The sequence below is a fragment of the Apodemus sylvaticus genome, chromosome 7, assembly GCF_947179515.1.
Source record: "Apodemus sylvaticus chromosome 7, mApoSyl1.1, whole genome shotgun sequence".
NCBI lineage: Eukaryota > Metazoa > Chordata > Mammalia > Rodentia > Muridae > Apodemus > Apodemus sylvaticus.
This window is the reverse complement of record NC_067478.1, coordinates 93,760,369-93,785,384: the sequence shown is the minus strand read 5'-3', so window position 1 is coordinate 93,785,384 and position 25,016 is coordinate 93,760,369. Positions and strand designations below refer to the sequence as shown.

The 25,016-nt window shown below is 35.9% G+C and overlaps 2 protein-coding genes across 2 annotated transcripts; both read left to right on the top strand.

Moving 5' to 3' along the window:
* The first annotated feature begins 757 nt into the window (after positions 1–757).
* LOC127690073 (olfactory receptor 143-like) lies at positions 758–1,714 on the top strand. The gene has a single exon (XM_052189629.1). The coding sequence runs from the start codon at positions 764–766 to the stop codon at positions 1,712–1,714; it is 951 nt and encodes a 316-aa protein (XP_052045589.1). The 5' UTR covers positions 758–763.
* A 17,124-nt stretch (positions 1,715–18,838) lies between these two features.
* Positions 18,839–19,768, top strand: LOC127690072 (olfactory receptor 143-like). The gene has a single exon (XM_052189627.1). The coding sequence runs from the start codon at positions 18,839–18,841 to the stop codon at positions 19,766–19,768; it is 930 nt and encodes a 309-aa protein (XP_052045587.1).
* Positions 19,769–25,016: the final 5,248 nt, after the last annotated feature.

Sequence of the window (25,016 nt, the reverse complement as noted above, 5' to 3'; positions counted from 1 at the left end):
GTTTTGCTCTGGGGACCAGATATCATGCTGGAAAGTTATAAATTGAGTAGAATGTTGAATCTCTAAAGGACTGATGTTAGTTCTCTGGTACAAACTCAACAATTTAACTCTCAAGGGACTCATCGAACATGGAGACTATCTTAAAGAAAAAAAATACTTTTCTATGATTCTAATAAATTTTCTCAAAAATTTTGACCTTGAGACTTCAGAGACTCATAAGATAGCTATTTTCTTTTTTGTATGAGACAAGAATCTTTGTGAGACCCTCAAAGAGTGTTGTTCATGTGATTTTCCCCAAGGGAACTTCTTGTAGCAAGTGAGATGCGTTTTCTGCACTGATTGTAATTACCTGCTTCATTATTAACAACTTTGGCCCTTTGTGCACAGTGTGGAGGTTACCATGAATTTCAGTGTCAGGGAAGGCTCCAGGTGAACCAAGGTGAGCACTGAATAATATTTATCTTGACATTTGGTCCTCATTCCCACTGCTATATAAATAATAAATTCTGAAAAAAAAAGTGCATGCATTTCACTTTTCAACCTTAAATGTTTGCAAACACTAAGTGAAAGGAAGGATGTTTTATATGAGGAAATTGAAGTTTCCCAGCATCTTTCTGGAGTGTTATACATAGGATATAAGGAGAAAGAGGAAATAGGAATTTCTCAAGACTGTATATAACTCAGGCATAGACAACAATAAGTCTAGTTCTGCCCTTGGAGTGAAAAATAATTTATGTGTTAATATTGCCTTCTACACTTACAGATGCCACACATGAAACAAATGACTATGGAAAATGATTCTTCTGTTTCTGAGTTTATTCTTATGGGACTGACAGACCAACCTGAGCTCCAGCTGCCCTTATTTGTTCTGTTCTTGATGAACTACACAGCCACTGTGATGGGTAACTTGAGCTTAATGAGTCTCATTTCCCTAAACTCAAGCCTTCACACCCCCATGTACTTTTTCATCTTCAATCTGTCCTTCATTGACTTCTGTTATTCAATGGTCTTTACCCCCAAAATGCTGATGAGTTTCTTTTTAGAGCAGAACAAGATCTCCTTCAGTGGATGCATGACTCAGCTGTTTTTCTTCTTATTTTTTGTGAACTCTGAGAGTTATGTGTTGACAGCCATGGCCTATGATCGTTATGTGGCCATCTGTCAGCCACTGCTCTACAAAGTTGTTATGTCGCCTGGGATCTGTTGTCTGTTGATATTTGGTACTTATTTGATGGGGTTTGTTAGTGCCTTGTTCCACACAGGTTTTATGATAAGGCTAAACTTTTGTGATTCTAACATCATCAACCACTACATGTGTGACATCTTTCCTCTCCTTCGGCTCTCCTGCAGTAGCACTTATCTCAATGAACTCGTGAGTTCTGCTGTGGTAGGTACAGCTATTATTTTATGTTGCCTCATTATCTTAATCTCTTATGGTATGATCCTTTACAATATTATTCATATGTCATCAGGTAAGGGTTGGTCCAAAGCCTTGGGTACTTGTGGTTCTCACATTATAACTGTTAGTTTGTTCTATGTAACTGGGCTGCTTGCTTATGTCAAGCCATCATCTTCTGAGAATGTGGGCCAGGGAAAGTTTTTCTCAGTATTTTACACATTTTTGGTGCCCATGCTGAATCCTCTTATTTACAGCCTTAGAAACAAGGATGTCAAACTTGCTGTGAAAAAAACATGGAAGAGATTCACATGTTAATTTACCCATTGATATGTTGCTTAGGCTTATCCAATCTAGTTTGATGTGTTTTTCTCCTATTCTCTTGTACTTATAGTGTGCAAATTCTATTATTTTCTCTGCTCTTGTCCTTCAGCCTAGATAGAATTTACACTATACAAATATATCCTTTCTTTCCTCCATGTACAATGTATCTATGTTTATGTGAGGGTATGACACATCTTTAGATTCAATGTGTTTAGCATGATGTCATGTCTACTGCCTCTATAAGATTAACAGCTTTTGCATTTTTCATTTTATATTACCTTCAAATACATATTCTTAGTACCTTCCTATGGAAAAATAATTGTATATTTATTTTAAAATTATATTTATGTGTGTGAGCATCCCTGAGTTTATGCGTACTATGAGAATGCAGGGGTCTGAGGTGGAGAGAAGAGGTCATTAGATTAACCCCATTAGTGGGGTTACAGGAATCTGCAACTACCATGTTAATTCTGGGAATTGATCTGAGATATTTTGTAAGAAAACTTAACTGCTGAATTCTCTTCCTGACACCGGTTGCAATTTTCCCTCAGGTATTGAAATAGTTGGTATTCTGTGCTTTATTTCTAATTTGGTTTCTTTTTCTGTTTTGTTTGTAAAATTTTGTCATTTTTCCTTATTTACAGGGCTTATTACCTGGACATTCATTCAAAATTATGAAAAGACAATTTAATTGTGTTCTTATTCTAAAATTTTAACTTCAAATAGATAGTAGAAATTTTTAAGTTACTGCAATATGGTTTTGCTTTTACAGAGTTAATTATTTGCCTTTTTTTAGTTTTTTTTTTTATTATCTGTGTTGGATAGGAGATACTCTCTGTAGTTAGTGTTCACTGAAGAACTCCTAGAAGCATTGAGGTTGAATGTCTAATGTCCCTTGGCAAAGCTCCCTGCTCATCTTGTAGTTAGCTTTGTTTTACAGTCTGTTTTCCTCCAGAAGCTGTATGCTGATAATATGGTATTAGGCAGTGCCTTATGAAGACGATAGATTTTGTAAATTTCCTGAGTATTATAAGCACTTGACTTATCTCCAGGAGGGAATATTTCAATTTTATGAAAATAATTACAAAATAATAGATATATAATGCTTAATGTTCTATGTAACTTGGATGTTTGCTTATGTCAAGCCATCATCTGCTGAGAATGTGGGCCAGGGAAAATTCCTCTCTCAGTGTCATGAATCTAAAGTGAGCAGTCTTTTTAAACAGGCTTGTATCACTTTGGTGCTCATAAGCAACCAAGGGTAGCAATGATAATAGCCTTTTTTCTTATTGGAGTTTCTTGGATTTCTCTAGCCAATAACACGTGAAAGGCATTTTAAACTTGACCCTGAGATTATTATTTAATTGACCCTGACGTCTGGAAACAGCATAACAGCTGCCTTTTCTTTGGTATGTTAACTTGAAATATAGTTATATTTGAGTTTATTAATTTTTTTCTTATGTATTAAAACATTATTATTTATGTACAGTTTAATCAAGCTTTGAATTGCATTCATGTAATTTGAAGTACACTTTGCCTTGTTTGTAAGTTGAAATTATCTATCATAAAATGAGGATATGTTGCTGTGACAAACTGATCTATGGGAGCCTTGCCATAAGAGGTACGTTAACAACACAATTCTTGTACATAAAGCTCAAGGAACATCAAAAAAGGCAGACATAATGATCTTAAGAGGAGCCTTTCTGCACCTCTACTTTTCAAAGGCATTGTCATGATCACGTGTAGTGCCAGTCAAGTCCTTGAGACTCAAATGTGAAGGTAGGACTGAATGAATCTGGCAGTTTTGGATGCTGGGTCATCAGGGTTGCCTTCAATTCTGGCCAAGTAGATATTTTTGCCATCAGTGCACACTCATTGACCTTAGCTTACATGGTCTACATATCCTAGTATGACTTTACTCATAGTAAGTTTCATGGTGCAGTGAAGGCTGAGAATGGAAACTTGTTATCACAAAGAAAGCCATCGCCATCTGCTAAAAGTTTGATACTATCAACATCAAATGATGGAAAGCTCAGTGACATAACCTTCTGGCGTTCCTATCCTCAATGCATCCAACATGGAACTGACATGCAACCTGGAAAAAACTTCCAACTATGATGACATCAAGCAGTTGTTGAAGCAGGCTTCAGAGGGCCCACTAAAGGACATGCTGGGCTTTACTGTGGACCAGTTTGCCTTCCACAAATTTAAAAGTGAAGTACATTTTTGTTGTCATTTTTAAAGGCACCAGTTTGAAAGGGTTAATTTGTAGTTCTGTCTTTAATACGTAAACTACACTGTATCATAAGTACTCATTAGTATATGCATTTTACCAATGTATATAACAAATAATAGTGACATCAGCTTATGAATGGGAATGGGCATGAGGGAAGACAGAGAAGGAGAAAGGGATGCCATTCTATTTCTTTTCTTTATTTTTTACATAATAGGTCAACTGACTTATGCATTTAATGCCTCCTTTTACTGAAAATAGAATTTTCTTCTAAAATATATCCTAATTATAGTTTCTCCTGCAACCATTACCATTTGGATCTATTTTCTTTCTGTCTCCTTAGGAAATAAAGGTTTATAAGAGATAACAACAAAACATAAAAAACAAAATATGATTTAAAAATTCATTACATCAAGCTTGGAGAAGGAAAATACACAAAAGGAAAAGAGTCCCAAGAGAAGTCACACAATCAGAGACCCACTCATTCACACACTCAAGAGTCCTTTAAAAACACTAAAGCCATAAAGTATGTGCAAAGGAAATGGTGCAGACCAGTGCAATCCATGGGCATAATTATCAATATCTGTGAATTCATATTAGCTCTGTTTGGTTGATTTAGAAGACTGTTATCTTGGTGTCTTCAACCACATCTAGCTCTTACACTCTTTCAGCCTCCTCTTCTGATGGGTTCTCTAAGCTCTGTGGGGAGATACTTGATGGAGACATCCCATTTAGAGTATAGTCCAAGGTCTCTCTGTCTTTCTGTCTCTGTCTCTGTTTCTCTCTCTCTGTATAATGTCTGACTGTGGGTATATGCTTTTCTTCCCATCTGCAGATGATCATAGCTAAATAAGACATTGATATATGAGTATAGCATATTTATTATCATTATTTTTATTAATTTAATTTTTATACTAACATGTGTTATTCTCCCCACTCTCTGTCTACCCTCTGACTATTCCACATTCCTAACTCCTCACCACACTCCAGTCTCCAAGTGGATGTCCCTACCCCAACCTCTAAACTCCCTGGGGCCTCCTATTATTATTTTTTTAACACCAATAGTATTTGCTTTTACATAGGTTTCTGGGATACTTAGACTCTGGTTCCTGATCACGTAAACTGTGTTGGGTATATATTCTTTCTCATGAAGTGGGCCTTAAGCCAAATGAGATATTGGTTGGTTACTTCCAAGAACATTGCTCCAATATTGCTTTAGCATATTTTATAGGCAGAATAGCATCGTAGGTCAAAGATTTTATGGTTGCATAATAGTATACATTTCTCTTATGGAATCCTAAAGGGTATGTTCCTGTATTAATGACAGTAAAAGACAGGGGTGAGGGATCTATGTAGGTGCTAGCTTGATATTAACATATTCAGTGACTTGTGTGGGTGTTGTCTTCAACAATGTGGTCTTGCTGTAAGTTTGGCAACAGACAGGGATGTTTGTGAATTTCCATAGTGACTCTTTGGCCAACAAACCAATCGAATGTTCTTGTACTGAAAGTTTTGTTTGATGGCAAAATATAGTTAATTGAAGCCCTCCTGTTATTTGGAGACTTGATTAGGATCAACTTCATATGCTTTAGGAAGTTTCCACTGCACTAGATTTCTATTCCACCACTTAAATGTTGCTCAGTTACATCTGTTTCTCCCCATATTTCTTACACCTATCTACCTGATCCTCCCATTCCAATTTCCCGCACTCCCAGTCCACTCAGAAAAATCTATTGTATACATCTCTCCCAGGAAGTTCTATGTATCCATCTAGTGTCATCCTCTATAGATAACCTTTCTTCATTTGTATATTTTACTTGGTTATTTATTTAATAGCTAATATCTACATAAATGGAATGCATACCATATTTATTTTTTTGGTTCTGTACTTTTTATAATTATAACCATTATTCTACTAATTGTATTATGTCATTTTTTGACAGCTGAATAATGGTCCTTTATGTAAATGTACATTTTCTTTATCCATTCATCTGTTGAAGAACATCTAGGTTGTTTCAAATTTCTGGCTCCTGTGAGTAGAGCATCAGTGAACATTCCAACAAGACACTTTGGGCACCTACCAAGAAGTGGTATAATTGGATCATGAGGTAGATTGACTCCATATATTCTAAGGAACCAGCATAATGATTTCCATAGATGCAGTACAACTGTGCATTCTCACCAGAAATATTGGCATGTTATTCTTACTCCACAACATTGTCAACATGATTGGTCACTTGTATTATTGATCTTAGCCATTGTGGTAGGTGAAATCATATAGTAGTTTGATTTGAAATTTCTTGATGGCTAAGAATGTTGAATATTTTTAAGTGTTTTTATTTATTGATTTATTTATTTACTTATTTACTTATTTATTTATTTTGTACCCAATCACTGGCCCCATTCCTAATCTCCGCTCCCACAGTCCCTTCACTCATCCCCCTCTCCTTTTTCCTCTGAGAGAATGGAATGGAGGCCTTCCATGGCTATACCCCGACCCTGTCACACAAGTCTTTGCAGGGCAAGGCACATCTTCTCCCACTGAGATCAGACAAAACAGCCCAGGTAGAAGAACCTTTTTCAAAGGCAGGCAACAATTTTAGGGTATTCTGAATATTTTGGTTAAAAATCTACTTGCTACTGAGTGTATACCATGTATGTTCTTTTGCATCTGTATTGCCTCACTCAGCATGAGTTTTCCTAGTTGCATCTGTTTGCCTGAAAAATTCATGATGCCTTTGTTTTTAAAAGCTGACTAGTATTTCATTGTGGAAATGTACAACAATTTCTATATCTATTCTTCTACTGAGGAACTTCTGGGCTGTTTCCAGCTTCTGACTATTATCAATAAGGCTGTTATGAACAAAGCAGAGCATGTGTCCTTGTGATATGGTGAAGCTTTATTTCCAATATGCCCAGAAGTTATCTGGGTCTTCAGGTAGAAATATTTCCAATTTTCTGAGGAACCACCAGCTTGATTTCCAGACTGGTTGTACCAGTTTGCAGTTCCAACAACAGTGGAGGCATGTTCATCTTTCTCTACATTCTCATGAATTTTAAGTTTGCTTTTTTTAGCATGTTGATGTTCTAGGTCACTCAGGATGATCAAAGAAAGTCATTCCTCAATGAAATATGGCCTTTCATGCAACAGGAAGGTCAAAGTTTGATGAGCTGAACCTCATACAACAGCACAGACATTTATTTATCATTACACAAAAGTTGTTTTTTTTGGCAAAACAATTTCCTCACATCAAAGCTCCTAATCTAATATATATGTAGAAGTACTTTGACTCTGAGAATAATTCTAGAAAACAGTGATTGTTTTATGTAATCTACAGAGTTGTTTTCCTAAAGAAGCTTTACAGCCATTATATGACTTAATCTAAAGATCATTCTTGCACACCTTTCTAGAATTATTCTCAGAGTCAAAGTACTTCTACAAAATAACAGTTCATTTGGATAGTTAGAGTAGACACATGGGAAAACAACTATTTCATTCTAACAGTTACCTTAGATTGAATAACTCTGCTAGAATTTCACTATCATTTGCCCATATAAGATCTCTCCAATTTTTAAGTAGGTACTTAGTGCTATGAACATTTTGCTCAGGACTGTTTCATTGTGCCCCAGAAGTTTGTGTATTTTATTTATTATTTGTCATTCAACTGTAGAAAGTCCTGAATTATTATTCATTTCTGTCATGATTCAGTTTCCAAGAGCTTGTAAGTTTTCTGTTGTTTCTCTTGTGGTTAATAATCCATGGTGGTTTAATAGGAGGAAAGAAGTAATTTCAATTTCTTCTGGATCCCCTGAGACATGCTTTGTGTCTGAGTATGCACTAGGTTTTGAGAAAGCCTCATGAGGTACAGAGAAGAAGGTATATGCTTTTGTCTTTTGGTAAAATGTTTTGTACTTACGTTAGGTCTATTTGATTTATAATTTCTGTTGTATCAAGAATTTCTCTGGATTACCTATTGATGGTAACAGTGATGTACAGAAGTCTCCCACTATCAGGGTGTGAGGGTCAATAAGTGATGTAAGCTATAGTGGTGTTTAGTTTAAAAACTTGGTTTTCCTTGTGTTTGAGATGTAGATTTTAATAGTTGAAATGTCAGTTTGGTCCCCCCCTTTGGTGAGTTTGTAGTGTCATCTGGATTATTTTTTTTTTGAAGTCTATTGTGTTTGAAATTAAAATGGCTTCACTTGCTTCTTAGGTATATTAATTTGGAATATATTTCTCTAACTCATTAACCTGAGGTAATATCTCTCCTTGATGTTGCTTAGATGCAAGAAAACAATGAATCCTGTGTTTTCACACACTCTGTTACTTTGTGTCTTTTATTTTGAGAATTAAGACTTTTGTTGAGAAATATAAATTAGCATTTGCTTATTCTTGCAATTTTGTTGTTGTGGTAGTTGTTATTAGTGGTGGTGGGGGTGGTATGTGTGTGTGTGTGTGTGTGTGTTATAGTTATTTGATTTTGCTTATCTGAGATTATTTCTTGTGTTTTCATGGTTGTCGTTAATATCTTTATGTTGGAGTTTTCTTTTTGTATCCTGTGGGGCTGGATTTGTATGTAGATATTGCTTAAATTTGGTTTTTATCATGAAATGATTAATTTTCTCCATCTATGATGATTGAAATCTTCATGAATGTTGTGGTCTAGGCTAACATCTCTGGTGTGTTAAAAGTTGCATCTCATTTGCCCAGGCCCTTATGGCTTTTATAGTCTGAATTGAAAAGCACAGGGCCAGGTTTATTCAATGAAGAATTCTTCCTTCAGAGAATATTCCTCAAATTATTTCACAAAGAGGAAACTGAAGGAACATTGTCTAATTCTGTTTACAAAGCCACAGATACCCTAATATCTAAACTACTCAAAAATCCAACAAAAATTATAGACTAATTTTCCTTATCAACATAGATGAAAACTTTTCAATAAAATACTTGCAAACTTATCATCTTTCTATCTTTTAATTAATGAATTTTTTTATCATTAAGACATTGTGTATGTGTATGTATATGCCCACACACATTTATGTGTGTGTATGTGTGTACTTATGTGTGAAATTCTAAATTAACTTATTTTCAAAGTGACCTCTCAATTGGTTCCAGGAAAAATATTCCACATTAAAAGAAGACTCTGAGGATGCTTCTTGTCTTACATTTATGGCTTACATGTCAGAAAGCTCACTATAACATGTTGACCATTAGACTATGCCATGACATATTCTCTGTCTTTTATATTACAAAATAAGAATGGCCAGTATTCACATGTAGTGTTTTGAATTAAGTAATACATACCCAATAATTATTCTATTCACCATCTTTGATATAAGTTAAGTGTTATAAACTGAAGTTCCAAGAAAAAATTGCATCTGTGTTAGAGATTCTATAAGACTGGGAGAATGTATATTGTGGAAAGTTTCTAGTCCAGAGCCATACTCTCTTGGTCAACATTTACCCCTCTTAATATCCATTTCTTGTAGATGCGTTTGACATGCCATTCTTGGGGCCATTACTAAAGCAGGAGAATTATGTTGTTTATGGAGATCTGAAATTTTCCTGGGTGAGAAGGGTATAGGGAATCTGTTTAATGTGCAAATATTTTCATTTTTCAAGATAAAAATGTTTTGGAAATGATTTTGTTCCTCCTTCTTGACAGGAGGCAGAGGGAGGGACGGATCTGGGTGGGAGGGGAAAGGGGAAGGGCAAAAAGAGGGGAAGGATCACTTATAAAAGACACAGGAGAGAAGTCCAGAGGGTCAGGAGAATTAAGAGAAATATGTAGCAGCAGAGGTGGATGCAGGGGATGGAACCACTAGAAAGTCCCAGATGCCAGGAATGCAAAAGGCTCCCAGGAACCTCCTGTGGGGATACATTAATGAAATGCCTTACAGCTGGGAGATAGTACCTGAAGAGACTATTCCCAGTAGATAAACATGGTCCTTAATTGAGGTATGGGACCACCTATGCATTAGAACATTTTTAACCCTGAATTCTTCCTGTCTAAAAGAAACAGGGAGGCAAAAGTGGTTAGAGACTGAAGGAAAGACCACCCAGATATCACCCCACCTTGGGAACCATCACATCCATAGGCACCAAATCCCAACACTATTGCTGATGCTAAGATGTGCTTGCAGACAAGAGCCTGGTATGGCTGTCCTCTGAGAGGTTCTGCCAGCACCTGACTAGACAGATGCAGATACTCACAGTTAACCATAGGACTGACCATGAGGACCCAATGGAAGAGCTAGTGGGAGGACTGAAGTAGTTGAAAGGGATTGCAACCCCATAGGAAGAACAACAGTATCAACTAAGCAGACCTCTCAGAGCCCCCAAGGACTAAACCACCAATCGAAAAGTATCAATGGGTAAGTCCATGGCTCCAGCTACATATATAGCAGATGACTGCCTTATCTGGAATCAGTGGGAGAGTAGACACTGGTCCTTTTGAGGCTTGATGTCGCAAAGAAGTCAGATGATAGAGGAGTGAGGAGGGTGCGGATTGGGGGGGGGCAAGCACTCTCTTAGGGGGATAGGAGAGAGGGTGGGTAGTTTCTGGAAAGAGGCACTACAGGGCAAAAACATTTGAATGAAACAATAACATAATTAAGAAAAAAGAAAAAATGTTTTGAAGATAGAGAGTTGATTAGCTAAATTTTTGTTGCTGTGATAAAATACCATGTTCTATATAACTTACAGAAGAAATAATTTATATTAGCTTATGGTTATAGAGGTTTTATGCTCATAAAGGTGGAAACAGCACAGAAACAGGTCCCAGGTGTCACAGCAGGAGTGGGAAACTGAGATCTTATATTTTAAACTACAAGAATAAAGCAAAAAGAACAACTAAGCAAGATTTTGAACCTACTCTCAAGTGACATAATTATTTCATCAAGAACACATCACTTAGTCTTCTCAAAACAGTGTTATCAACTCGGGACCACATGTTCCAATGCCTGCAATTAAGAAGAACATTTCTCAATTAAATCTTCATACAGCTCAAGGAAGTTAATGTAGAAAGTTATGCAAAGAGTCATATTATACACAGAATCAAGAATAGAGAGAATAAACATACCATCACTTGCTTGCTTACTCTCTTAGACCTTTTTTCCATTCACAGTGTTTGTGATACTTATGGAGTAGTGTTGTCCAAAATGGGTTGTCTTCCTATATTAGATAACAATCACGACAAATAGACATGTCCACCGGCCAACATGATCTAGGAAGTTTTCTTTAAGATTACCTCCTCAGATAAATCTAGATTTTGCTAGTTGAAAGTTAAGACTAAGGAACACCTAAGTGAATATGAACAAAATCCATTGTATGCGTATGTGTTTTAAAGGGTAAAAAAATCTGTAAAAACAAAAACAAAACTTTATGCTGTGATTAAAATATCCTTTGCAAATAACTCTCATAATTGGTATTATGAAATTTTTCTGATATGTACCTTTTTTCTTTTTTTCTTTGATTTATTTTTTATTTACATTTAAAATGATTTCCCCCTTTCTGGCTCCCCACTTCCTGAAAGTTTTATAAGCCCTCTTCCCTCGCTCTGTTCCCCCATCCACCCCGTCCCACTTCCCTGTTCTGGTATTGCCCTAGACTGCTGCACTGAGCCTTTCCAGAACCAGGGGCTACTTATTTGTATTTCACACCTAAAATGTCAAAATTAGCATTCCACATGTAATCCATTTATTAAAATGTCATAATTCATGATGAATGTTCTAAAAATTATGCATTGCATTAATCTTTTATGTTTGTCATTATGTACATTAAAAATACAGATAATATTGTCTATCTTGGTTTTAATTTGTTAAAAAGATGTGAAACTTTTTGGGGTTTCTTCTTCCTGAAAGTTGTGTAAGTGAATCAAATACATTTACCAAAACTCTATTCGATCTGAGACATGTTAAGAACATGTAAGGTGATATACTAAATTTTTCATTATTGCAATATCATGTAAGTAAAATTAACCAATATGAAATTGTAAACCATCTGAATGATCACTTTTTTAAATTGTGGTTGTAATCCCCAAAACATAGTTTGAATATGTTTTCTCCAAAGATATACATTTAAGTTTTAATTTTCCCCCGGAAATTAAATCACATTGGGAATACACACCCATATATTATTAACATGAGAAATATTTACACGAGTCAAACTTGAGTTGTGAAAATATTGTGGTTATTTTCACAGAGGAGAGGTCATAGAATCTGAATACTTTGTAAGAAAAAAAGCATGGAAATACTTTTTAAAACAAAATGTTTACATCATTTAGTTTACCGCTTAAACTCTGTAACTTTGTAGGATTACAAAAGACAAAAACCTAAAATATGAAAAATCAGCTGTGTCAGTAAACCAACTACTTAGTAACACACTTTCAAGGAACTGGTCATGAAATCAAGATTTAAAACAACAGCAAAAATGACAACAACAACAGCAATAACGGTAGCAACAACAACAATAAAATTATCTTAGAAATGTCCTTCAGAAAGTAACTTTTCTAATCTATGTAGACATACAATTGAATTAATATTAATCCCTTCTTAAAGGGATTTATACTAAGTAGATGATTATGACAAGGAGGGAACCTAAAACTTGTTAGCAATTTCGAATTAGTGTGTTTGAATAAGCTGATTGAGATTTCAGCACAATTATGTAATGGGTAAACATAGTTTAGATGCACATGCGAGAACAGGCAGTACTTGTCTTTCTGCATTTATTGAAGTCACAGAAATAGAAAGTAGAATCATGCTTACCATGGGAGTGGAGTAAGCTGGATAGGACGAGGGTGATACTGACCCCCAGGTAATGTCTCAGTTATGTTACATACACAAAATATATAGTCCATGTATATGTAACGTAATCCAAATTTGCTTAAAATTTTTCTATACCCATAAATTATGAAAAATATTTAAGCTGATGAATAGGTTCATTTACATGGTTTAGTCACTTTTTCTGTCTCACATAAAATATGCTGTTTGTGGTTTCCTCTTTCTTTGTTGCTCTTAGTTCCTTCCTACTTCTCCTCCTCTCTGAATCTTCTCCCTTTATAATATATACCTGTGTGATGTAACCTATAGATAGATAGAATTTTTCAATTGAAATTAAACATAAACTAAGCAAACATTTTCATTCATAGTTCTATACAGTGATTATAAAGGAATTTGTAGATTTAACTATTAAATTCTTAATCAAGAATTGCCAAGCAGTAGCTGTTTCTACCAAAAGAAACATGATGTACTCAATTATGCTTAGAAAAAACATCTAATTATTAACAGTGGATATATTATTTTGAAAACAATACATTATAAAATTAGCTTGTCTAAGAGATATATATCTTGAATAATTGGACAAAATGAATATACCATTTCAAAGTAATCCACAGTTAGATAGAGCAAACATTACCAAGGACATGGTAATGTCTCTGAAGCACGGGAGACAGGGCTATAAAAATATTGCATCTATGTTCCTTAAATTGTCAGTTTTCAAACATTTTGCTGCTTTATATAGATGTTCTGATCCTAAATTTAGATTTATAAACTATCACATAGTGTGGCCTAAGCAATGTGCCTATCTGCACATTGTCTCCTAATCTGCATATGTCATCTGAGCAGTGAACACAATTTGTATTTATTGTGAAACTCTGTATTCTAGTCTGAAGAATTTAGTTTACATAATTTAATCCCAATGGCTGTGACTTTCTACAGGATTCCTGATTGTGCATATTGATGTACTGGCACCCCACTTTGGGCTTTCTGACATTTATTCACATTTCTAGAGAATTGTGGTCTATGATCTTAGAAATTAATCTCTTTGCTTATTAAATTCTACAAGGTATACTTTAAAGAAATACTTATCTTACTTTGAAAAAAGTACATTGTCTACAAATATCCAAATTTTCAAAAAAAAAATCTGTCATCTTGACTGTATTCCCAGAGGCCTTCTGGCACTAGGAATATTCATATGAGACCAACCTGCATCCCCTCCTGCACCCCAATTCCCTGTCTGTCAATATGTCAGTAGAGAGGCCAGTAGTGGTGAGATGCATCCAGAACCCTGCACTTTATTTTCTGTCCCACAACTCAGCTCATGTTCCCAGAGGCCTGCCGGAATCAGCAACAACCAGATGGCTAAAAGTCAATGTAGTAACACAACTAATAAGAGCCAGGAAACTATGGCGCCATCAGAGTCCAGCTAACTCACTACAGTACACTCTGGGAATCCTAACACAGACAAAACTCTAGAAAATAAACTTAAATATAATTTTCTGAAGATAATAGAGGCCTTTAAAGAGAAAATGAATATTTTTCTGTATATTAATTTTCAGTAATTTTATTTATTTACTCATTCATTCATTCACTTATTTATTTACATCCCTAATGTTGGTCCCCCTCCTAGTTCATCCCAGTTCCTTCCAGTCTCTCCTTCACAGATTCCTCCCAAAACTCCATCCTCCTCTTCTCTGAGAGGGTAGAGCAACCCTGGGTATACTTCTACCTTGGAACATCAAGATTCTGCCAGATTAGTTGCATCCTCTCCACTTGAGCGCATACAAGGTTACCATGGACTCAGCTGCATATCTGCTACATATCAGTAGGAGCCTCGTTCCAGCCCTTGCATGTGCTTTGGTTGTTTATGCAGTCTCTGGTAGCTCTCAGGGATCAGGTTAGTTGACTTTGTTGGTCTTCTGTGGTCTTGGGGTTTCCCCCATTTCAGTGCATTCAGTCCTTTTGTCAGCTCTTCTATAAGTATGCCCAACCTCCATTTAATGTTTGGCTATGGGTGTCTACATCTATTCCAGTCTCCTGCTGGGTAGAATCTCTCAAATGACAGTTTTTCTAGGCTCCTGTTATGTTAGCAAGCATAACAGAGTATCATTAATAGTAAAAGGGATATTTGCTTGCCCATAGGATGGGTTTCAAGTTAGGATGTTTATTGGCTGGTCTTTCTTTAAGTATCTATTTGCTCCAATTCTGCATTTCTTTTTAGACAGGATAAATTTTGGGTCAAAATTTTTGTGGGTGGCTTGATGGCCCTATCTCACTACTGAGGGTGTGCCTGGCGACCAGAAGTAGCTTCTTCAGATTCCATGTCCCTACTGTTAGGCATTTTGGCTAAGGTCTCCTGTATTGATTCCTGGGATCTTCTCCTATCCCAGGTTTCTGGAACTTCCTAAAGATTTTCTCCTCCTCCACAACTGCCAAATTCCATTAATTCTCTTGGTCTTCTGAGCCTCCCTCCTGCTACACCACACACCTATTTCTGCCTGCCCATTCCACTCCCTCTACCCTCTCCCTCCTTACCTCCCTCTGCCTCCTTTGAATATTTTGTTTCCCCTTCTTATTATGATTCAAGCATCTTTGTTCTGGCCTTCCTTCTTGTTTAATTTCTATGGGTCTTTGGGTCTGCTACATATCTGTCAGGGCTTTATTCCAGCCATAAATTTACCAGTGAGAAAATACCATGACTGTCCTTTTAGATATGGGCTACATCACTCAGGATATTATTTTCTAGTTCCGTCCACTTGCTTGCAAAATTTGTGATACCCTTGTTTTTAATAGCTCTTTAGTATTCCATTGTGTAAATGAACCACATTTTCTGAATCCAGTTTTTGGTTGAGGAACACTTGGGTAGTTTCCGGTTTCTGGCTATTATGAATAAAACTGCTATGAACATAGTAGAATATGTGTCCTTGTGGTATGGTAGAACATCTTTTGTGTATATGCCCAGGAGCAGTATAGCTGGCTCTTCAGATAGAACTATTTCCAATTTTCTGAGAAACTGCCAAATTTCCAGAGTGGTTGTACAAGTTTGTACTCCCATCAGCAATGGCGTAGTGATCCTCTTTTTCCACACCCTCTACAGCATGTGGTGTCCCTTTAGCTGTTGGTCTTGGTCTTTCTGACTGGAGTAAATTTCAAATTCAGGGTCATTTTGTTTTATATTTCCTTGATGAGTAAGGATGTTTAGTATTTTTTTAAGAGCTTCTGTACAATTCAAGGACTTCTTTCGTGAATTGTCTGTTTGTTCTATGCTCCAAATTTAATTGAGTTCATTGGTTTCTCATACTAATAGGATATAATGAAGGCAGTGCAAAGAAGAAACTTCATAACACTAAATGACATCATAAAGAAAATGGAGAGATCTTATAATAGTATCTAAACATCATACCTGAATGCTCTAGAACAAAAAGAAACAAATATAGCCAATATCAGTAGATAAAAAAATTATCAATCTCAGGCCAAAAATCAATAAATTAGAAACAAAGAGAACAATATAAAGAATCAACAATACCAATAGTTGGCTCTTTGAGAAAATAAAAAGATAAACCCTTAACTAAAAGGTAGAGCATGAATATCTGTGGGGTGCTAAGCTGTGCACAGACAGCTTGTTCCCAGGGAGAGCTCTGGCTTTGAACCCCAGGGCATGCCCAGCAGGTGCTTGTTGCCTGCAAAGGGACAGCAGGTTTTTGTCTATGCCCCTTGGGCCTCAGTTGCAACAACAGCCTCCCACAGGCCACTAGTCACATAGGAGCAGCACCAAGCCCTCCCACATACAAATAAGGTTTCCCCAAGCTCTAAAACCAAACCAATGGGAAGTACACTGTCAGACACTGAACCACTCCAAAATTGTATACAAGAATCTTATCCGCATTAAAGGTGTTAAAGAACTACTCCATCATCTGAGAGCTTCTGTCATAAGAGTTGCCACACTGCCCTTTGGGAAGAGATCTGCTCTCCTGAGGCACTGAAGCCCCTTAACTAAAAAATGGATAATGAAAATGTGGTACATATACACTATGCAACATTACTTAAGTGTTAAAATCAAGGACATAATTAAACTTGCAGGCAAATGGATGGGACAAGAAATTATCATCCTGATTGAAGTAATCTAGATCCAGAAAGACAAAGATGGTAAGTGCTAATATAGGCTATCAATGCTACATTCCCCAGAATAAAATAAGTAACAAGGAGGGCCCATGGGAGCATGTGTGAATCTCAAAGAGAAGGGGAATTGCAATATACATCAGGGGTGTTTACAGGGAGAGAATTGTTTGACAGAAGGGTTAGGGAGAGGAGCAAGAGGTATTAAGTGAGAAGTAGAAGGGAGAGAGAACAGGAATCTCTGGGATAAGCTAGAAACCTAGGATGATAGAAACTCCCAGGAATTCATGAGTGGGACATGTGCTAAGATCTCTAACAATAGAGGATATGAATATGAAGAGTCTACTGTTCAGATTTTGTCCTTTAATCTCTATTGTAATGATAAGTGATTTACCTGAAGACCCAAGTAGCCCTTGAGACTCTGTCCTCAAGTTAATTCTGACCGATGAATAAAGTTGCCAACAGCTAATAGCTGGGCAGAAGAAACAGGTGGGGTTAAGGTTTAGTGATCTTGGGAGAAGGAGCAAGTAACAGCCATGGAATTGATGAAGAATTGCAGGAGAGGAGAAAGGATGAGTTAGTTGAGCTGAGCCGAGTTAGTTGAGCAGTAACAATGTGGCTATGTGGGCTTAGCAATTTGAGATAAGAGCATCCTAGAAGGAACAATGAAATGTAGGAAGCAATAACTTGGGGTATGGATAGGGAGGTCTATTATAACAGGATGGAGGGTAGTCTTTTGCCTAGATATTGTGCCGCCAAACGCAGTTTTAACACATAATGTGCTAATCTTTATATCAAAACCACAACAAAATATCCCTAAAATTTTATTTAGTAATTTTATTATTTTTACAGCATGAATCCCAACAAACTTTTATAAGGGAGAAATTTACAGTGAGTCTACAACTCATGTTACTCTCCTTTTTCTGAGTCTGATTTATAGGCATACTTAAGAATATGATGATATAATTATAAATAATCAGAGCTTATGTGGAGAAGTGAGTATAAACTCAGGCTGATTTGAGAGATTGCTTCTATCTTTTCAACTTCTCTGTAGAATTTATTTTTGTACAGTATTAAACAACTAGTCTAATGTACATAACTGCAAAGATACCCATAGGAAAATTACAAATGGCAGATGAGCATGTCCCTAGACACTCTTCTTGTAGAGTTCTGAAAAGCATAAGGGAGAAAGACAAAGAGGAAAGCTCACAACTCTATAAAAGGAACTAGGGATTCCTAGTGGGAAATCAAAATTCACTAAAACTTTTGAATCTTAAAAGATCCAAATATTAGTTCTGTAGCAACGAATACAGACACAAGCTCACTATCTCTAGGCACACATCCAGCAGAGACGTAGTCATAAAGAAGAGGATAACTGTTTGTGGTGGTAATGATTTTTCTCACTAATCTTGGCCTCAAATTAGATATTCTCATTTGAGTAAGGCAATGCTTTGGAGACTTAAGCAATTTTGCTATTTTATTTTGTGTCTATGAAAAATACATTTGCCAAGAATTTCAAATGAAAGTCTTCTAGAAGTTCATAACCAAATTTGTGGTGCTATCCATAATTTTCTTTATTATTGAATATTTGATCCTCTCAGTACTGAATACAGGGAGGCTCTAAGAGTTACAAAATGAAAGAAGGCTTCGGGAGAAGAAAGGCATGCATAAAATCATCTTCGACTTGGCATTGTATCTTCAAACCTGAAGGTATGTAAATTATAAACACTGCATAAAAGTTCTTGTGTATTGCTCTTTTCAGGTTTTAATTGGTAGTAAAGACACAGGAAAGAGATGAAATTTCTATAACTAATTCAGATGTTTATTTGCATACTTTCTGGATAGATATATTACAGTGAGTATAAAAAGGAAATAGAGGATCCTGAAAAATTAAAATGAGTTCCTGAGAAAATAAAATGAGTTCCTGTGAATCTTTCTATGACTTGCTATATGTATCTTCAACCCAAACGATGTTACACACGAAGTAAATAATGATTGAAAATCGCTCTTTTGTGTCTGAATTTATTCTTATGGGACTGACAGACCAACCTGAGCTCCAGCTGCCCTTATTTTTTCTGTTCTTGATGAACAACACAGCCACTGTGATGGGAAACTTGAGCTTAATGAGTCTCATTTTCTTGAATGCAAACCTTCACACCCCCATGTACTTTTTCATCTTCAATCTGTCCTTCATTGACTTCTGTTATTCATATGTCTTTACCCCCAAAATGCTGATGAGCTTCTTTTTAGAGCAGAACACAATCTCCCTCAGAGGATGCATGACTCAGCTGTTCTTCTTCTGCTTCTTTGTGAACTCTGAGAGTTATGTGCTGACAGCCATGGCCTATGATCGCTATGTGGCCATCTGCAAGCCTTTACTGTACAAGGCTATCATGGTACCTAGGATCTGTTGTCTTCTGATGTTTGTTTCATATTTGATAGGGTTTGCTAGTGCCATGATCCTCACAGGTTTAATGTTTAGGCTCAACTTTTGTAATAACTACATCATCAATCACTATATGTGTGACATCTTCCCTGTCATTCGGATCTCCTGCAGTGACACCTATGTCAATGAGCTTGTGAGCTCTGCTGTGGTGGGTATAGGTATCATTTTATGCTGCCTTCTTATCTTAATCTCTTATGCTATGATCCTTTTCAATATCCTTCATATGTCCTCAGGTAAGGGTTGGTCCAAAGCCGTGGGAACCTGTGGGTCGCACATCATTACTGTTAGCCTCTTCTATGGATCTGGGCTCCTTGCTTATGTCAAGCCACCATCTGCTGAGACTGTGGGCCATGGAAAATTTTTCTCAGTGTTTTATACATTTCTGGTGCCCATGTTGAATCCTCTCATTTACAGTCTCCAGAACAAAGATGTCAAAGTTGCTGTGAAGAAAACCTTGAAGAGAATCACAAGTTAACTGAACCAGTGGTGCTTTACAGAGCCCTGTCCTCAGTGGATTTCTGTGTCTTTTTCATTATCTATCCTTTGTTCTTTCTGCTTCTCCTTACATTTCCACAAAGTCAGAATGATATCGATTATATCATTTTTCTTCTCATTATGAATTGTAAATATGTGTGTACCTGTTTTGGGACTTAATATGCTTAGATTTATACAGGTGTTGTGCTATGTAATCTCACATATATATATATTCTTAGTAATTCCTTTCTTTCTAACTTTTGGAAACTATATTTATAACTATTCTCTTATTTGATGGTATTATGATCTACAGATATATTTAATAAAAAAATTATGAGAAAAATTGTAGGCTTGGAATAACTCCCAAAATTTTAGTTATTATCCCAACTCTTTTTGAGGAATTTTACTTCAAAGCTATGATGGATGTCTATAATTTGTTAAAATAAGGTTTCAATCTTATAGATATTTGATTATGCATTAGGACAATTTCTCTGGCAAATTTCTCAAATCTTTCAATTATGATAATAGATGTTAATGTCTAGTGTATTTTCTGTGTTGCCTCAAATAGATACTATGCTGTAAAAACAAAAGCAAAAATAAAAATAAAAGTAATAATAAGTAAAAATAAAACAGATAAGGTTACTTCTGGAAAACAAAACCTTCTTAATGCTTAGGGATATAGTTGATAGATGGTTTTGTTTGTGGTTTCAATTCAAATTCAAAAGGGATTTATTCCAAAATAAATCTCTACTTCTGCTTATCTATTTATCTATCTATGCATCTATCTATCTATCTATCTATCTATCTATCTATCTATCTATCTATCTGTCTGTCTATCTTGTGTGTTTAAATATATGCCACTGTGACATTTGTAAGGACATAACAAATGATAACAGATCCAATTTAGAACCTTTTGTATCTTATGAAAAGATGAATAGGGGCAGGAATAGAAGAGATTGCTTAGTGAATAAAAATGTTCTTCTCGCAGAAGACCCAGGTTTAGTCTTCAGCACCCACATTGTCGCTCACCACAGCTGTTTGTAACTGCAGTTCAAGGGGTCTCAATGCCTTCGTTGGGCCTCGATGTGTGACAAGCATATATTATTTTTCTGCCTTTCTATTTGACCTTTCTAACATTAATGTGCCCTGAGAAATGGCTTCGTAGGTAATGCAACTTGCCAGATAGTTGAAAGAGACATCTCACTTTTGTTTTTTACACATGCACCATGGCTAGTCTGTGCATGAACACAAATCCACCCACATCTGCAGTATAAAAATGTGGAAATGATATGAACAAGAATTAGGTGAAAAGTAAAAACTATTTGAAGTCAGGGGAAAAACTATCACTTTTATTCTGTCCTAAGATAATTACTAAACATCGTTCTCGTGACATAAATCATGAAATAGGATATTTAATTTAAAGTATTGTTAGAACTCTTTGGCTATTAGTCTGAAAATAAGTTTTAGTGAACTGTTCTTTATATATCTATGATATCAAATTTGTTATATTGTTGCCATTAAACAAGCAGGATATATTTGTGAAAAATTTTCACAAGTATTTTTGTTATCTGTTGCTCTTTACTACAATAAATAAAATGTAAGTGATTATTTTCATTTCTGTGTGTGTTTGGGATAGAAGATGTGCCCCTGATGTCACACATTTATCTGATGAATTATTGACAGTCTATGGCTATTGAAGGGAAAACGCATGCTTTTATTTACGAGTGACCACTAATTGGTTCCTAATGCCTTAGTGGATACCTAACATACTAGTATACATATGTGCAGCATTAAGTGGATTCAGGGATTATTAAAACAATAAAAGTACATAAATAAAAGACATAAAACTGGAAGCAAGAATAACTGAGAAAATTAAGTGTAGTTGGAGATCAATAGTATTGGATCGATATATATCAATATATACAAGGATATACCCTGTATAAATGAATGAAACTTTCATAGGATAAAATATTATTTTACAAAATAATTTTGAGACAAAAGACAAAGAAAAGATGCAAAATATTTTCAGTAAAATTCAGTTATTGGGGTTACATTTAATGGCATTTCAATTGAAATTAGGAAAGGGGAAAACATTTGAAATGTAAATAAAGAAAATATATAATAAAAATAAATAAATAAAAAATTAACTAGTAAGTATTCCAAGAATTACAAAAAGAATTCAAACTTGAAAAATAAAACAAGAAAATATTAATAATAATTTCCTAAAATTTAAAATAAGAAACCATACCATATGGGAATATTGCAAATAATAGAACACTAAAAATATTAGAAAATTTCAGTCATTTCTCAGGGGAATGTAAATGATAACAAATAATTGGCTGAGAAATTGTTACTTTCTGACAGAAGTCAGCAGTGTTATATCTCAATTTATCTTCTCCTTCATTTTCACTCTTAACTAATCTGAAACACACATCGTTGTTGTTGACACTTATTCGTCACTCTTCTTGTGTTTAATTTAATGTATTGCTATGTCAAAACATTATACTTCGGAGTCTCACTTTCTGATCTCTACTGGTATCTATAACATATTCGATACTGTCAAAGGCATTTTATTGTCTCCAACTGACATGTGTGGGTGGTGGGGAGGAGAGACTGGCATAGATTTAGGAGCCAAGCATGCTGTTTATTTTCTTTTCTACACAGGGCAACTGCACCACAATAAAAGTGTATTTCATTGAGAACTGACCAGTTTAGAACACTGCTGAATCTGAACAACAAAATGAAACAGGAAAATAAAACATTTACCCAGTGTCTATTCTTATGTTTAATACATTTTACATACATTATGTGTACCATCTTCATAACAGCAGTGAGATATCATTTTGTTTAATTTCATTATCGATTTTACATAATTAGCCCTAAAAGACGTATATAAGCAAGAACTTTACCATTAGTTCAAAACTCAAGCACCCCTATTTTTCTATTTTACATGCATGCATACAATATGCATATATATATATATATATAAATCAAGGGTCAAGAAAATGTATACTTTCTTTTTTTAATATTTTATTTTTTATATTCTTTGTTTACATTCCAAATGATTTCCCCTTTCCCGGATCCCCGCTCCCTATATGTCCCATATACCTTCTTCTCTCCATCCCTTCTCCAATCACCTCCCTCCTTTTTCTCTGTCCTTATATTCCCTTCCCATGCTAGATCAATCCTTTCCAGGATCAGGACCCTCTCCATACTTCTTCATGGGAGTCATTTGTTATGCAATTTGTGCCTTGGGTATTCAGGGCTTCTGGGCTAATTAATATCCACTTATCAGAGATTGCATTCCATGTGTATTCTTTTGTGATTGGGTTACATCACTTAGGATGATATTTTCCAGATCAAACCATTTGCCTAAAAATTTTGTGAATTCATTGTTTCTAATTGCTGAGTAGTATTCCATTGTGTAAATATACCACATTTTCTGTGTCCATTCCTCCTTTGAGGGCCATCTGGGTTCTTTCCAGCTTCTGGCTATTATAAATAATGCTGCTATGAACATAATGGAGCATGTGTCTTTATTGCATGCCGGGTAATCCTTTGGGTATATGCCCAGGAATGGTATAGCAGGGTCCTCTGGAAGTCTCATGTCCAGTTTTCTAGGAACCTCCAGACTGATTTCCACAGTGGTTGTACCATCTTACAGCCCCACCAGCAGTGCAGGAGTGTTCCTCTTTCTCCGCGTTCTCGCCAACACCTGCTGTCTCCTGAGTTTTTGACCTTAGCCATTCTGACTGGTGTAAGGTGAAATCTCAGGGTTGTTTTGATCTGCATTTCCCTAATGACTAATGGTGTTGAGCACTTCTTAAGGTGCCTCTCGGCCATCCGAATTTCTTCATGTGAAAATTCTTTGTTAAGATCTGTACCCCATTTTGTAATAGGGTTATTTGGTTCCCTGGGTTATAACTTCTTGAGTTCTTTGTATATATTGGATATTAGCCCTCTATCAGATGTGGGGTTGGTGAATATCCTTTCCTAAATAGGAAGAAGAGGAGTGAGTATAAACTTAGGCTGATTTGAGAGACTATTTAAAAAAATCAAAAATCCTTTCAAAAGCTTTGTAGAACTTATTTGTATAATGTGAAACCAATGATTTGGTGTGTATTCTTGCAATTAGAGGTGTCCATAGAAAAGCTGTGAATGTTAACAGATGAGGATGTTCCTGGACACGCTCCTTATGGAGTTTTACAAACTGTAATGGCTATTCCTGGTTGTCAACTTGACTACATCTGGAATGAACTACAATACAGAAATGGAAGGTTCACCTGTGATCCAGATATTGATGTTGGGCGATTAAAGTTTCTGATGTGAATTTTGATATGTAGATCTTGAGGCATAGCAGCTATGAATCCCAGGAAACTAAGGCAAGGATATCTCTAAGATCAAGGTCAGCCTGGGACAAAACAAGTCCCAGATTCAGATGTGCTGGTACATACATTTAATTTGTGACACAGCTTCTGCTGGAGACCTGCATAAGGACATTGGAAGAATGAAGATTTACTCTTCTTTGCCTTCATGAATTTACTTTGCCAGCACATCTGTTAGAATCTAGTAGCCTTGTAGGGCTGAGCAGCTACTAGATCTTTGGACTTCCCGTTCATAGCTGCCCATTGTTGGGGAGCTAGACTACAGACTGTAAATCATCATAACAAATATGCTTGCTCTATAGAGAATATCCATAAGTTCTGTGACTCTAGAGAACCCCGACTAATACAGTATTTGGCACTGGGATTGGTTCAAGAGTAGCAGAAGTATAAGGATCTTTAAGAAACTGGAGTTGGCTAAGAATTTCATGAATTCATTGTTTCCAATGGCTGAATAGTACTCCATTGTGTAGATATACCACATTTTTTGCATCCACTCTTCTGTTGAGGGATACCTGGGTTCTTTCCAGCATCTGGCAATTACAAATAGGGCTGCTATGAACATAGTAGAACATGTATCCTTATTACATGGGAGTCTTCTGGGTATATGCCCAGGAGTGGTATAGCAGGATCTTCTGGAAGTGAGGAAAAAAAAAAAAAAGAAACTGGAGTTGGTTTAATAATTCACCAGCACCTTCAACTACTGAAACCTCTCAAGAAACTTTCTCTCCTGAGAGTTCAGAAAATATTGAAGGCCCGTGGTGGAAAATATATTTCAAACTTAAAGAAGCTAATGCATTTTATTATCTTTTTTAATTAGATATTTGCTATATATTTTTTTATTCGATATAATTTATTTACATTTCA

Bases quoted from the DNA above. Each gene is read 5' to 3' on its own strand.
- LOC127690073 (XM_052189629.1), top strand. From the start codon at position 764: ATGCCACACATGAAACAAATGACTATGGAAAATGATTCTTCTGTTTCT.
- LOC127690072 (XM_052189627.1), top strand. From the start codon at position 18,839: ATGATTGAAAATCGCTCTTTTGTGTCTGAATTTATTCTTATGGGACTG.